The sequence below is a fragment of the Oncorhynchus masou genome, unplaced genomic scaffold (assembly GCF_036934945.1).
Source record: "Oncorhynchus masou masou isolate Uvic2021 unplaced genomic scaffold, UVic_Omas_1.1 unplaced_scaffold_1007, whole genome shotgun sequence".
Classification (NCBI taxonomy): Eukaryota; Metazoa; Chordata; class Actinopteri; order Salmoniformes; family Salmonidae; genus Oncorhynchus; species Oncorhynchus masou.
The window spans coordinates 200,185-216,544 of NW_026999769.1; the positions used below are offsets into that span (position 1 = coordinate 200,185).

The 16,360-nt window shown below is 45.8% G+C and overlaps 1 protein-coding gene across 2 annotated transcripts in view; it reads left to right on the forward strand.

The window, feature by feature from the left end:
• Positions 1-14,421, forward strand: part of LOC135528669 (DIS3-like exonuclease 1) — a 41,375-nt gene extending 26,954 nt beyond the window's left edge. For both annotated transcript variants that reach the window (XM_064957782.1, XM_064957783.1), the window contains exons 14-20: positions 54-183; positions 769-929; positions 1,735-1,889; positions 2,480-2,658; positions 2,920-3,065; positions 12,079-12,250; positions 12,478-14,421. In XM_064957782.1, coding sequence (XP_064813854.1) covers positions 54-183; positions 769-929; positions 1,735-1,889; positions 2,480-2,658; positions 2,920-3,065; positions 12,079-12,250; positions 12,478-12,846 — 1,312 coding nt within the window. In that variant the 3' untranslated portion in view covers positions 12,847-14,421. The remainder of the gene's footprint in view (positions 1-53; positions 184-768; positions 930-1,734; positions 1,890-2,479; positions 2,659-2,919; positions 3,066-12,078; positions 12,251-12,477) is intronic.
• Positions 14,422-16,360: the final 1,939 nt, after the last annotated feature.

Consider the following 16,360-nt stretch of genomic DNA (forward strand, 5'->3'; position numbering starts at 1 on the left):
TTAACAATGATTAGATAACACTTCCATAAATGCACCATACTTCTGTCCACCAGACAGCTGCGTGCCCAGAGGGACAAGGGAGGAGCGTTGGAGCTGGAGGGGGTAGAGGTGAGGGCGCAGCTGGATGAGGACAGGAACATCACAGCCCTGGTGCCCAGACAGCCACTGGAGGTCCATGAGACGGTGGGGAACAAAACCTTGTAGCAACAGACGTTTTAATTCATATTTCTGTTCACTGTTTTCTTGTGTGACAAAAAATTGTTTGAATGTTGTCACGTTTGACTGTTGTAATGTTTGACTGTTGTCATGTTTGACTGTTGTCATGTTTGTTGTTGTCATGTTTGACTGTTGTCATGTTTGTTGTTGTCATGTTTGACTGTTGTAATGTTTGTTTTTGTAATGTCTGACTGTTGTCATGTTTGACTGTTGTCATGTTTGACTGTTGTCATGTTTGTTGTTGTCATGTTTGACTGTTGTAATGTTTGACTGTTGTAATGTTTGACTGTTGTAATGTTTGTTGTCATGTTTGACTGTTGTAATGTTTGACTGTTGTCATGTTTGACTGTTGTAATGTTTATTGTTGTAAGGTTTGATGTTGTAATGTTTGATGTTGTAATGTTTGTTGTTGTAATGTTTGACTGTTGTAACTGACTATTTGAAGAAGTAGAAACCATAGCATGTTCGCCAACGAATCCTGCTTGTCATTCCTATCAAGGAGCTAGCCAATGCACATCCTAGCTAACAAGATGGAGAATGGTGTGTTTCCAGGTGGCAGAGTGCATGATCTATGCCAATCACTGGGTAGCCCGGAAGATCCAGGAGAGTTTCCCCCAGCAGGCCTTGCTGCGCCACCACCCGCCCCCACGCCAGGAGTTCTTCAACCAGCTGCAGGACAGTGCCCGGGCACGCGGCTTCACCATAGATACCAGGTATACTGTTACTATGGTGTCACTAACTAACCAGCCATTTAACTATACATAGACACCAGGTATACTGTTACTATGGTGTCACTAACTAACCAGCCATTTAACGATACATAGACACCAGGTAGACTGTTGGTATGGTGTCACTAACTAACCAGCCATTTAACTATACATAGACACCAGGTATACTGTTACTATGGTGTCACTAACTAACCAGCCATTTAACTATACATAGACACCAGGTATACTGTTACTATGGTGTCACTAACTAACCAGCCATTTAACGATACATAGACACCAGGTATACTGTTACTATGGTGTCACTAACTAACCAGCCATTTAACGATACATAGACACCAGGTATACTGTTACTATGGTGTCACTAACTAACCAGCCATTTAACTATACATAGACACCAGGTACAGGTTATAAGCTGTGTTAATAACACTTCTATTAACTGTGTTATAAGCCGTTGAACTATCGATATGGATATGTATGGATATGTATGGATATGGATATGCATCGATATGCATGGAATTATTATCATCTTTGAACAGAGACGTGGAACATTCCAGACATGTCTCATATTAAATATGTCAAATGATTGACTTGCACTTCATGTAGTTTTGCCTTGTGCAATGGAACGAATGGAATACTCCCAAAAGTGAAAACTCCCAAGTATTTGACAAATGTGTTTGATCCCATGTCTGCGCACCAGTCAAGCAAAAGAACAACTAATTCAAACGTACAGGCTCGATCAAATGACAAATAGCAGTGAAGTTCAACCCATAACCTTGACTCCCTGTCCCAGGTCAAACAAGGCCCTGGCTGACTCCCTGGACCGGGCCGTGGACCCCCGGGACCCGCTGGTGAACCGGCTGCTGAGGGTGATGGCTACCATGGCCATGTCTAATGCCCTCTACTTCTCTACCGGAGCCTGCCCTGTCGAACAGTACTATCACTATGGTAACTAATGTCCTCAGGACCACGGCTATCACTATGGTAACTAATGTCCTCAGGACCATTGCTATCACTATGGTAACTAATGTCCTCAGGACCAGTACTATCACTTTGGACAGATCTACTCTCAGGGCCCAGGTTATATCTGGACAGATCTACTCTCAGGGCCCAGGGGCCCAGGTTATATCTGGACAGATTTACTCTCAGGGCCCAGGTTATATCTGGACAGATCTACTCTCAGGGCCCAGGTTATATCTGGACAGATCTACTCTCAGGGCCCAGGTTATATCTGGACAGATCTACTCTCAGGGCCCAGGTTATATCTGGACAGATCTACTCTCAGGGCCCAGGTTATATCTGGACAGATCTACTCTCAGGGCCCAGGTTATATCTGGACAGATCTATTCTCAGGGGCCCAGGTTATATCTGTACAGGTTTACTCCCAGGGCCCAGGTTATATCTGGACAGATCTACTCTCAGGGCCCAGGTTATATCTGGAGAGATCTACTCTCAGGGCCCAGGTTATATCTGGACAGATCTATTCTCAGGGCCCAGGTTATATCTGGACAGAGATGATTTGTTGTCTCTTCCTTCAGGTCTGGCTCTGGACCGATACACCCACTTCACCTCTCCCATCCGTCGCTATGCCGACATGATCGTCCACCGCCTGCTCACCGCAGCCATTGCCATGGAGAAAGGGGCGGGGCCAACCAAGGCCTTAGCCAGTAACAAAGAGTTGGAGGAGGTGGCTCAGCAAATCAACAACAAGAACAGGGTCAGTATCGTAGCAATACCAAACATCCACAATAGCATTAAAAACGAAATAAAGATCCAATGAGATAAGAGAAGATATCATTCATCTCCAAACGGACGACTTGGCGGTGATGAAGACCGAAGGGTCAACGTTGTTTCAATAAATGACATGGGAGCATAGAGCACAGTGTGTGGAGTCTTTTACTGTAGAAAATACCCTGTGAGGATGCTTATCTGCTGACATTGACCCCTGCACTCCAACCTCTACCCTCTGACCCCATAGGCAGCACAGCATGCCCAGAAGGTGTCCACAGAGCTATTCCAGTGCCTCTACTTCAGAGACAAAGACCCAGAGACAGACGAGCGCTGTGTGGCCGACGCGGTCATCTACACCATCAGAGCCAACGGCATGCTGGTCTTCATACCACAGTAAGGTCATCACAGTAGAGCTGGTCTTCATACCTCAGTAAGGTCATCACAGTAGAGCTGGTCTTCATACCACAGTAAGGTCATCACAGTAGAGGTCATCACAGTAGAGCTAGTCTCCATACCACAGTAAGGTCATCACAGTAGAGGTCATCACAGTAGAGCTAGTCTTCATACCACAGTAAGGTCATCACAGTAGAGGTCATAACAGTAAGGTCATCACAGTAGAGCTGGTCTTCATACCACAGTAAGGTCATCACAGTAAGGTCATCATAGTAGAGCTGGTCTCCATACCACAGTAAGGTCATCACAGTAGAGCTGGTCTCCATACCACAGTAAGGTCATCACAGTAAGGTCATCACAGTAAGGTCATCACAGTAGAGGTCATCACAGTAGAGCTAGTCTCCATACCACAGTAAGGTCATCACAGTAAGGTCATCACAGTAAGGTCATCACAGTAGAGCTGGTCTTCATACCACAGTAAGGTCATCACAGTAAGGTCATCACAGTAGAGCTGGTCTTCATACCACAGTAAGGTCATCACAGTAGAGCTGGTCTTCATACCACAGTAAGGTCATCACAGTAGAGCTGGTCTTCATACCACAGTAAGGTCATCACAGTAGAGCTGGTCTTCATACCACAGTAAGGTCATCACAGTAGAGCTGGTCTCCATACCACAGTAAGGTCATCACAGTAGAGCTGGTCTCCATACCACAGTAAGGTCATCACAGTAGAGCTGGTCTTCATACCACAGTAAGGTCATCACAGTAAGGTCATCACAGTAGAGCTGGTCTCCATACCTCAGTAAGGTCATCACAGTAAGGTCATCATAGTAGAGCTGGTCTCCATACCACAGTAAGGTCATCACAGTAAGGTCATCACAGTAGAGCTGGTCTCCATACCACAGTAAGGACATCACAGTAGAGCTGGTCTTCATATCACAGTAAATTCATCACAGTAGAGCTGGTCTCCATACCTCAGTAAGGTCATCACAGTAAGGTCATCATAGTAGAGCTGGTCTTCATACAAATCAAATCAAATCAAATTTATTTATATAGCCCTTCGTACATCAGCTGATATCTCAAAGTGCTGTACAGAAACCCAGCCTAAAACCCCAAACAGCAAGCAATGCAGGTGTAGAAGCACGGTGGCTAGGAAAAACTCCCTAGAAAAGCCGAAACCTAGGAAGAAACCTAGAGAGGAACCAGGCTATGTGGGGTGGCCAGTCCTCTTCTGGCTGTGCCGGGTAGAGATTATAACAGAACATGGCCAAGATGTTCAAATGTTCATAAATGACCAGCATGGTCGAATAATAATAAGGCAGAACAGTTGAAACTGGAGCAGCAGCACGGCCAGGTGGACTGGGGACAGCAAGGAGTCATCATGTCAAGTAGTCCTGGGGCATGGTCCTAGGGCTCAGGTCAGTTGAAACTGGAGCAGCAGCACGGCCAGGTGGACTGGGGACAGCAAGGAGTCATCATGTCAGGTAGTCCTGGGGCATGGTCCTAGGGCTCAGGTCCTCCGAGAGAGAGAAGGAGAGAATTAGAGAACGCACACTTAGATTCACACAGGACACCGAATTGGACAGGAGAAGTACTCCAGATATAACAAACTGACCCCAGCCCCCGACACATAAACTACTGCAGCATAAATACTGGAGGCTGAGACAGGAGGGGTCAGGAGACACTGTGGCCCCACCCGAGGACACCCCCGGACAGGGCCAAACAGGAAGGATATAACCCCACCCACTTTGCCAAAGCACAGCCCCCACACCACTGGAGGGATATCTTCAACCACCAACTTACCATCCTGAGACAAAGCTGAGTATAGCCCGCAAAGATCTCCGCCACGGCACAACCCAAGGGGGGGCGCCAACCCAGACAGGATGACCACATCAGTGAATCAACCCACTCAGGTGACGCACCCCCTCCAGGGACGGCATGAGAGAGCCCCAGCAAGCCAGTGACTCAGCCCCTGTAATAGGGTTAGAGGCAGAGAATCCCAGTGGAAAGAGGGGAACCGGCCAGGCAGAGACAGCAAGGGTGGTTCGTTGCTCCAGAGCCTTTCCGTTCACCTTCCCACTCCTGGGCCAGACTACACTCAATCATATGACCCACTGAAGAGATGAGTCTTCAGTAAAGACTTAAAGGTTGAGACCGAGTTTGCGTCTCTGACATGGGTAGGCAGACCGTTCCATAAAAATGGAGCTCTATAGGAGAAAGCCCTGCCTCCAGCTGTTTGCTTAGAAATTCTAGGGACAATTAGGAGGCCTGCGTCTTGTGACCGTAGCGTACGTGTAGGTATGTACGGCAGGACCAAATCAGAGAGATAGGTAGGAGCAAGCCCATGCAATGCTTTGTAGGTTAGCAGTAAAACCTTGAAATCAGCCCTTGCTTTGACAGGAAGCCAGTGTAGGGAGGCTAGCACTGGAGTAATATGATCAAATTTTTTGGTTCTAGTCAGGATTCTAGCAGCCGTATTTAGCACTAACTGAAGTTTATTTAGTGCTTTATCCGGGTAGCCGGAAAGTAGAGCATTGCAGTAGTCTAACCTAGAAGTGACAAAAGCATGGATTAATTTTTCTGCATCATTTTTGGACAGAAAGTTTCTGATTTTTGCAATGTTACGTAGATGGAAAAAAGCTGTCCTTGAAATGGTCTTGATATGTTCTTCAAAAGAGAGATCAGGGTCCAGAGTAACGCCGAGGTCCTTCACAGTTTTATTTGAGATGACTGTACAACCATTAAGATTAATTGTCAGATTCAACAGAAGATCTCTTTGTTTCTTGGGACCTAGAACAAGCATCTCTGTTTTATCCGAGTTTAAAAGTAGAAAGTTTGCTGCCATCCACTTCCTTATGTCTGAAACACATGCTTCTAGCGAGGGCAATTTTGGGGCTTCACCATGTTTCATTGAAATGTACAGCTGTGTATCATCCGCATAGCAGTGAAAGTTAACATTATGTTTTCGAATAACATCCCCAAGAGGTAAAATATATAGTGAAAACAACAGCGGTCCTAAAACGGAACCTTGAGGAACACCGAAATTTACAGTTGATTTGTCAGAGGACAAACCATCCACAGAGACAAACTGATATCTTTCCGACAGATAAGATCTAAACCATGCCAGAACTTGTCCGTGTAGACCAATTTGGGTTTCCAATCTCTCCAAAAGAATGTGGTGATCGATGGTATCAAAAGCAGCACTAAGGTCTAGGAGCACGAGGACAGATGCAGAGCCTCGGTCCGATGCCATTAAAATGTCATTTACCACCTTCACAAGTGCCGTCTCAGTGCTATGATGGGGTCTAAAACCAGACTGAAGCATTTCATATACATTGTTTGTCTTCAGGAAGGCAGTGAGTTGCTGAGCAACAGCCTTTTCTAAGATTTTTGAGAGGAATGGAAGATTCGATATAGGCCGATAGTTTTTTATATTTTCTGGGTCAAGGTTTGGCTTTTTCAAGAGAGGCTTTATTACTGCCACTTTTAGTGAGTTTGGTACACATCCGGTGGATAGAGAGCCGTTTATTATGTTCAACATACGAGGGCCAAGCACAGGAAGCAGCTCTTTCAGTAGTTTAGTTGGAATAGGGTCCAGTAAGCAGCTTGAAGGTTTAGAGGCCATGATTATTTTCATCATTGTGTCAAGAGATATAGTACTAAAACACTTGAGCGTCTCTCTTGATCCTAGGTCCACGCAGAGTTGTGCAGACTCAGGACAACTGAGCTTTGAAGGAATACGCAGATTTAAAGAGGAGTCTGTAATTTGCTTTCTAATAATCATAATTTTTTCCTCAAAGAAGTTCATGAATTTATCACTGCTAAAGTGAAAGTCATCCTCTCTTGGGGAATGCTGCTTTTTAGTTAGCTTTGCGACCGTATCAAAAAGGAATTTTGGATTGTTCTTATTGTCCTCAATTAAGTTAGAAAAATAGGATGATCGAGCAGCAGTAAGGGCTCTTCGGTACTGCACGGTACTGTCTTTCCAAGCTAGACGGAAGACTTCCAGTTTGGTGTGGCGCCATTTCCGTTCCAATTTTCTGGAAGCTTGCTTCAGAGCTCGGGTATTTTCTGTGTACCAGGGAGCTAGTTTCTTATGAGAAATGTTTTTAGTTTTTAGGGGTGCAACTGCATCTAGGGTATTGCGCAAGGTTAAATTGAGTTCCTCAGTTAGGTGGTTAACTGATTTTTGTCCTCTGGTGTCATTGGGTAGACAGAGGGAATCTGGAAGGACATCAAGGAATCTTTGTGTTGTCTGTGAATTTATAGCACGACTTTTGATGTTCCTTGGTTGGGGTCTGAGCAGATTATTTGTTGCAATTGCAAACGTAATAAAATGGTGGTCCGATAGTCCTGGATTATGAGGAAAAACATTAAGATCCACAACATTTATTCCATGGGACAAAACTAGGTCCAGCGTATGACTGTGACAATGAGTGGGTCCAGAGACATGTTGGACAAAACCCACTGAGTCGATGATGGCTCCGAAAGCCTTTTGGAGTGGGTCTGTGGACTTTTCCATGTGAATATTAAAGTCACCAAAGATTAGAATATTATCTGCTATGACTACAAGGTCCGATAGGAATTCAGGGAACTCAGTGAGGAACGCTGTATATGACCCAGGAGGCCTGTAAACAGTAGCTATAAAAAGTGATTGAGTAGGCTGCATAGATTTCATGACTAGAAGCTCAAAAGACGAAAACGTCATTTTTTTTTTTTTGTAAATTGAAATTTGCTATCGTAAATGTTAGCAACACCTCCGCCTTTGCGGGATGCACGGGGGATATGGTCACTAGTGTAGCCAGGAGGTGAGGCCTCATTTAACACAGTAAATTCATCAGGCTTAAGCCATGTTTCAGTCAGGCCAATCACATCAAGATTATGATCAGTGATTAGTTCATTGACTAGAATTGCCTTTGAAGTAAGGGATCTAACATTAAGTAGCCCTATTTTGAGATGTGAGGTATCATGATCTCTTTCAATAATGACAGGAATGGAGGTGGTCTTTATCCTAGTGAGATTGCTAAGGCGAACACCGCCATGTTTAGTTTTGCGCAACCTAGGTCGAGGCACAGACACGGTCTCAATGGTAATAGCTGAGCTGACTACACTGACTATGCTAGTGGCAGACTCCACTATGCTGGCAGGCTGGCTAACAGCCTGCTGCCTGGCCTGCACCCTATTTCATTGTGGAGCTAGAGGAGTTAGAGCCCTGTCTATGTTGGTAGATAAGATGAGAGCACCCCTCCAGCTTGGATGGAGTCCGTCACTCCTCAGCAGGTCAGGCTTGGTCCTGTTTGTGGGTGAGTCCCAAAAAGAGGGCCAATTATCTACAAATTCTAACTTTTCGGAGGGGCAGAAAACAGTTTTCAACCAGCGATTGAGTTGTGAGACTCTGCTGTAGAGCTCATCACTCCCCCTAACTGGGAGGGGGCCAGAGACAATTACTCGATGCCGACACATCTTTCTAGCTGATTTACACGCAGAAGCTATGTTGCGCTTGGTGATCTCTGACTGTTTCATCCTAACATCGTTGGTGCCGACGTGGATAACAATATCTCTATACTCTCTACACTCGCCAGTTTTAGCTTTAGCCAGCACCATCTTCAGATTAGCCTTAACGTCGGTAGCCCTGCCCCCGGTAAACAGTGTATGATCGCTGGATGATTCGTTTTAAGTCTAATACTGCGGGTAATGGAGTCGCCAATGACTAGAGTTTTCAATTTGTCAGAGCTAATGGTGGGAAGCTTCGGCGTCTCAGACCCCGTAACGGGAGGAGTATAGACCAGAGAAGGCTCGGCCTCTGACTCCGACTCGCTACTTAATGGGGAAAACCGGTTGAAAGTTTCTGTCGGCTGAATGAGCGACACCGGTTGAGCGTTCCTACAGCATTTCCTTCCAGAAACCGTGAGAAAGTTGTCCGGCTGCGGGGACTGTGCCAGGGGATTTATACTACTATCTGTACTTGCTGGTGGCACAGACGCTGTTTCATCCTTTCCTACACTGAAATTACCCTTGCCTAACGATTGCGTCTGAAGCCGGGCTTGTAGCACAGCTATCCTCGCCGTAAGGCGAGTACAGCGACTGCAATTAGAAGGCATCATGTTAATGTTACTACTTAGCTTCGGGTGTTGGAGGTCCTGACGTACCACAGTAAGGTCATCACAGTAGAGCTGGTCTCCATACCTCAGTAAGGTCATCACAGTAAGGTCATCACAGTAGAGCTGGTCTTCATACCACAGTAAGGTCATCACAGTAGAGCTGGTCTCCATACCACAGTAAGGTCATCACAGTAAGGTCATCATAGTAGAGCTGGTCTCCATACCACAGTAAGGTCATCACAGTAGAGCTGGTCTTCATACCACAGTAAGGTCATCACAGTAGAGCTGGTCTCCATACCACAGTAAGGTCATCACAGTAAGGTCATCATAGTAGAGCTGGTCTCCATACCACAGTAAGGTCATCACAGTAAGGTCATCACAGTAGAGCTGGTCTCCATACCACAGTAAGGTCATCACAGTAGAGCTGGTCTTCATATCACAGTAAATTCATCACAGTAGAGCTGGTCTCCATACCTCAGTAAGGTCATCACAGTAAGGTCATCACAGTAGAGCTGGTCTTCATACCACAGTAAGGTCATCACAGTAGAGCTGGTCTTCATATCACAGTAAATTCATCACAGTAGAGCTGGTCTCCATACCTCAGTAAGGTCATCACAGTAAGGTCATCACAGTAGAGCTGGTCTCCATACCACAGTAAGGTCATCACAGTAGAGCTGGTCTTCATATCACAGTAAATTCATCACAGTAGAGCTGGTCTCCATACCTCAGTAAGGTCATCACAGTAAGGTCATCACAGTAGAGCTGGTCTTCATACCACAGTAAGGTCATCACAGTAGAGCTGGTCTCCATACCACAGTAAGGTCATCACAGTAAGGTCATCATAGTAGAGCTGGTCTCCATACCACAGTAAGGTCATCACAGTAAGGTCATCACAGTAGAGCTGGTCTCCATACCACAGTAAGGTCATCACAGTAGAGCTGGTCTTCATATCACAGTAAATTCATCACAGTAGAGCTGGTCTCCATACCTCAGTAAGGTCATCACAGTAAGGTCATCACAGTAGAGCTGGTCTCCATACCACAGTAAGGTCATCACAGTAGAGCTGGTCTCCATACCTCAGTAAGGTCATCACAGTAAGGTCATCATAGTAGAGCTGGTCTCCATACCACAGTAAGGTCATCACAGTAGAGCTGGTCTCCATACCACAGTAAGGTCATCACAGTAGAGCTGGTCTTCATATCACAGTAAATTCATCACAGTAGAGCTGGTCTCCATACCTCAGTAAGGTCATCACAGTAAGGTCATCACAGTAGAGCTGGTCTTCATACCACAGTAAGGTCATCACAGTAGAGCTGGTCCCCATACCACAGTAAGGTCATCACAGTAGAGCTGGTCTCCATACCTCAGTAAGGTCATCACAGTAAGGTCATCACAGTAGAGCTGGTCTTCATACCACAGTAAGGTCATCACAGTAGAGCTGGTCTCCATACCTCAGTAAGGTCATCACAGTAAGGTCATCACAGTAGAGCTGGTCTCCATACCACAGTAAGGTCATCACAGTAGAGCTGGTCTCCATACCTCAGTAAGGTCATCACAGTAAGGTCATCACAGTAGAGCTGGTCTCCATACCACAGTAAGGTCATCACAGTAGAGCTGGTCTCCATACCTCAGTAAGGTCATCACAGTAAGGTCATCATAGTAGAGCTGGTCTCCATACCACAGTAAGGTCATCACAGTAGAGCTGGTCTCCATACCACAGTAAGGTCATCACAGTAGAGCTGGTCTCCATACCACAGTAAGGTCATCACAGTAGAGCTGGTCTCCATACCTCAGTAAGGTCATCACAGTAGAGCTGGTCTTCATATCACAGTAAGGTTATCACAGTAAGGTCATCACAGTAGAGCTGGTCTCCATACCACAGTAAGGTCATCACAGTAGAGCTGGTCTTCATATCACAGTAAATTCATCACAGTAGAGCTGGTCTCCATACCACAGTAAGGTCATCACAGTAGAGCTGGTCTCCATACCACAGTAAGGTCATCACAGTAAGGTCATCACAGTAGAGCTGGTCTCCATACCTCAGTAAGGTCATCACAGTAGAGGTCATCACAGTAGAGCTGGTCTCCATACCTCAGTAAGGTCATCACAGTAAGGTCATCATAGTAGAGCTGGTCTCCATACCACAGTAAGGTCATCACAGTAGAGCTGGTCTCCATACCTCAGTAAGGTCATCACAGTAAGGTCATCACAGTAGAGCTGGTCTCCATACCACAGTAAGGTCATCACAGTAGAGCTGGTCTTCATATCACAGTAAATTCATCACAGTAGAGCTGGTCTTCATACCACAGTAAGGTCATCACAGTAAGGTCATCACAGTAGAGCTGGTCTCCATACCACAGTAAGGTCATCACAGAAGAGCTGGTCCCCATACCACAGTAAGGTCATCACAGTAAGGTCATCACAGTAAGGTCATCACAGTAAGGTCATCACAGTAGAGCTGGTCTTCATACCACAGTAAGGTCATCACAGTAGAGCTGGTCTCCATACCACAGTAAGGTCATCACAGTAGAGCTGGTCTCCATACCTCAGTAAGGTCATCACAGTAAGGTCATCATAGTAGAGCTGGTCTCCATACCACAGTAAGGTCATCACAGTAGAGCTGGTCTTCATACCACAGTAAGGTCATCACAGTAAGGTCATAACAGTGGAACTGGTCCCAGATCAGTTGGTGCTGTCTTACCAACTCATATGGTCATTGCCAACCAGTAAATCATAGGAGTTGACAAGGCAGCACAAATAGATCTGAGACCAGGCTAGCATTGAACTGAGCAAAAACATACAGTAGAAATCACTACAGGGATTTATGTTGAGATATTAATCAAACAAATATCCATAAATAGGTTGATTTAAAAAGAGTAGAGTAAACACACTGACAACTGTGTGTGTTCCCAGGTATGGCCTGAAGGGGGCAGTGTACCTGAAGAACAGAGAGGGCCAGGTGGTGAGTGAGAGACAAGATGGAGGATGTGACTGGCAGACTGGTTCTCTACAGAGATACCTGGACCACATCACTACCACTACCGCTGCTGGCACCTCAATCTTCAACCTGTTCCAACACATCACCGTGAGTTCTACACAATTACTTTACAATTACTTTAGACTCTTTGTGAATACAGGCCCCGAGGGGGCCCACGTTCCTCCTGGAGAGCGATCTTCCTGCAGGATTTTGTTCCCGCCCTACTCTAACACCTCTGATTCGTCTAACCAGCTGCTCCTCAGGCTTCAGTTCTTAACAGTTGAACTAATGCTAGTTCTACCCCCCCCCCCCCCCGTCCCCCCTCTTCCCCTCAGGTGCGTATCTCAGTACAACCATCACGTTGTCACTCAGACACAATCCGTCTGGAAGTGGTCAGCAACAGGCCCCACCAGGCCCCCGAGACTCAGGTCCAGACCTCCCAGCCCCAGGGGGCGAGGGGCCGGTCCCAGCTGGTCCAGGAGGTGGTTCGGCAGGCAGAGGAGGCCTCTCAGCAGGCAGAGGAGAAGAGGGGCCAGGCCTCTAAACTGTCCGAGGAGGAGAGGGAGTTCAGACAGAGTAAATGTCCCAACCTCTACTCTCTCCTGGAGGAGGTCAGGGAGCTGGCCTTGCTGGACCTTGCTGCCTGTGGAGCAGGAGGTGGGGGTCTGGGAGCAGCCGCCCAGGCTTGTGCTACGTCAGCATAGATGAGGTGGTGGTGGTGGAGCAGGAGGTGGGGGTCTGGGAGCAGCCGCCCAGGCTTGTGCTACGTCAGCATAGATGAGGTGGTGGTGGAGGAGCAGGAGGTGGGGGTCTGGGAGCAGCCGCCCAGGCTTGTGCTACGTCAGCATAGATGAGGTGGTGGTGGAGGAGCAGGAGGCGGGGGTCTGGGAGCAGCCGCCCAGGCTTGTGCTACGTCAGCATAGATGAGGTGGTGGTGGTGGAGGAGCAGGAGGCGGGGGTCTGGGAGCAGCCGCCCAGGCTTGTGCTACATCAGCATAGATGAGGTGGAGAAGTAGGAGAAGGAACAGGTCTGGGAACAGCTGCTCAGCCCTGTGATACACCAACATGGATGAGGTGGTGGTGGAGCAGGGAGGAACAACAGGTCTGGGAACAGCTGCTCAGCCCTGTGATACATCAACATGGATGAGGTGGTGGTGGAGGAGCAGGGAGGAACAACAGGTCTGGGAACAGCTGCTCAGCCCTGTGATACATCAACATGGATGAGGTGGTGGTGGAGGAGCAGGGAGGAACAACAGGTCTGGGAACAGCTGCTCAGCCCTGTGATACACCAACATGGATGAGCTGGTGGAGGAGCAGGGAGGAACAACAGGTCTGGGAACAGCTGCTGTGGTCTGCGGTACATCAGCATAGAACACCATAAAACTTCTGATTGTGGGTCAGGTTATTGTGGAGGAGCGGGGCGTTTGAAGAGTAAGGACGTGCAGGAGGCAAAGTAGCAGGTCAACATCAGCATCAAACTTTTAGCACTGACTCAGGATCAGATTGTGGTGCTTTTCATGGACTTGCAGACAGACCCTCTGGACGGACCATCTTACTATACATCCTGGGTGTTATCACCATGGTTACCAGACTCTACTTAGGTACATCTTTAGTCTTATTTGAAAAATGAACAGATGATTGAAGTTGTGAGATGAGACAGATGCATGTAATATTATATACATGAATATACACACTGAGTCAGGAACAGCTCTCAACAGGACCGTTACCATAGAAACATCTGGAGCAAGCAGCAGCAGCTCTGGTCTTAACTAAACAGGACAGTTACCATGGAAACAACACCTGGAACAAACAGCAGCTCTGGTCTTAACTCAACAGGACAGTTACCATGGAAACAACACCTGGAACAAACATCAGCTCTGGTCTTTACTCAACAGGACAGTTACCATGGAAACAACACCTGGAACAAACAGCAGCTCTGGTCTTAACTCAACAGGACAGTTACCATAGAAACAACACCTGGAACAAGCAGCTACAGTTTTTACCAAACATTTCTCATTTTCTGTATTTGATTGAACACATTGGGGAGATGTAGAATAGATTCCACACAAATCGATTCTCAGGCCATCGTTTTTACACTGAACTGTATAATGACATCTGGCACTGAGAACAATGCCATTGTACAGCCTGGTATTGTATTTTAACCTAAATATATTTTTGTAATATTTTTGGCAGTTGGTATCTTGTGGAAAAACAAGTATTTTCAAGTGCTCTATTCCATTGTATGTTTTAAATGAATTAAAGTGCATTACCAAACCTGACAGTTGAACAGTGAAATGTTTATTGATCTGGGTGAAGATCGTATCATGCTGCTCAGTCAACTGTCCACAAGGCTCCAGGTAAGTACGTTTACATTGTAAGGGAACCTTAATTAAATAGACCTGTCTTTACCCAACACAGAGGGGAACCTTAATTAAATAGACCTGTCTTTACCCAACACAGAGGGGAATCTTAATTAAATAGACCTGTCTTTACCCAACACAGAGGGGAATCTTAATTAAATAGACCTGTCTTTACCCAACACAGAGGGGAATCTTAATTAAATAGACCTGTCTTTACCCAACACAGAGGGGAATCTTAATTAAATAGACCTGTCTTTACCCAACACAGAGGGGGAACCTTAATTAAATAGACCTGTCTTTACCCAACACAGAGGGGAATCTTAATTAAAGACCAGTCTTTACCCAACACAGAGGGGAATCTTAATTAAAGACCTGTCTTTACCCAACACAGAGGGGAATCTTAATTAAATAGACCTGTCTTTACCCAACACAGAGGGGAATCTTAATTAAAGACCTGTCTTTACCCAACACAGAGGGGAATCTTAATTAAATAGACCTGTCTTTACCCAACACAGAGGGGAATCTTAATTAAATAGACCTGTCTTTACCCAACACAGAGGGGAACCTTAATTAAATAGACCTGTCTTTACCCAACACAGAGGGGAATCTTAATTAAATAGACCAGTCCTTACCCAACACAGAGGGTCCAGGGAACCTTAATTAAATAGACCAGTCTTTACCCAACACAGAGGGGAATCTTAATTAAATAGACCTGTCTTTACCCAACAGAGGGGAATCTTAATTAAATAGACCTGTCTTTACCCAACACAGAGGGGAATCTTAATTAAAGACCTGTCTTTACCCAACACAGAGGGGAATCTTAATTAAATAGACCTGTCTTTACCCAACACAGAGGGGAATCTTAATTAAATAGACCTGTCTTTACCCAACACAGAGGGGAACCTTAATTAAATAGACCTGTCTTTACCCAACACAGAGGGGAATCTTAATTAAATAGACCAGTCCTTACCCAACACAGAGGGTCCAGGGAACCTTAATTAAATAGACCAGTCTTTACCCAACACAGAGGGGAATCTTAATTAAATAGACCTGTCTTTACCCAACAGAGGGGAATCTTAATTAAATAGACCTGTCTTTACCCAACACAGAGGGGAATCTTAATTAAATAGACCTGTCTTTACCCAACAGAGGGGAATCTTAATTAAATAGACCTGTCTTTACCCAACACAGAGGGGAATCTTAATTAAATAGACCTGTCTTTACCAAACACAGAGGGGCCAGGGAACCTTAATTAAATAGACCTGTCTTTACCCAACACAGAGGGGAATCTTAATTAAATAGACCTGTCTTTACCCAACACAGAGGGGAACCTTAATTAAATAGACCTGTCTTTACCCAACACAGAGGGGAATCTTAATTAAATAGACCAGTCCTTACCCAACACAGAGGGTCCAGGGAACCTTAATTAAATAGACCAGTCTTTACCCAACACAGAGGGGAATCTTAATTAAATAGACCTGTCTTTACCCAACAGAGGGGAATCTTAATTAAATAGACCTGTCTTTACCCAACACAGAGGGGAATCTTAATTAAATAGACCTGTCTTTACCCAACACAGAGGGGCCAGGGAACCTTAATTGAATAGACCTTTCTTTACCCAACACAGAGGGGAATCTTAATTAAATAGACCTGTCTTTACCCAACAGAGGGGAATCTTAATTAAATAGACCTTTCTTTACCCAACACAGAGGGGAATCTTAATTAAATAGACCTTTCTTTACCCAACACAAAGGGACCAGGGAACCTTAAATAGCCCTTATGATGAGGTGTTTTCTACGGCTGGCGATGTGTTTTGTATGGCTGGTGATGAGGTGTTTTGTATGGCTGGTGATGAGGT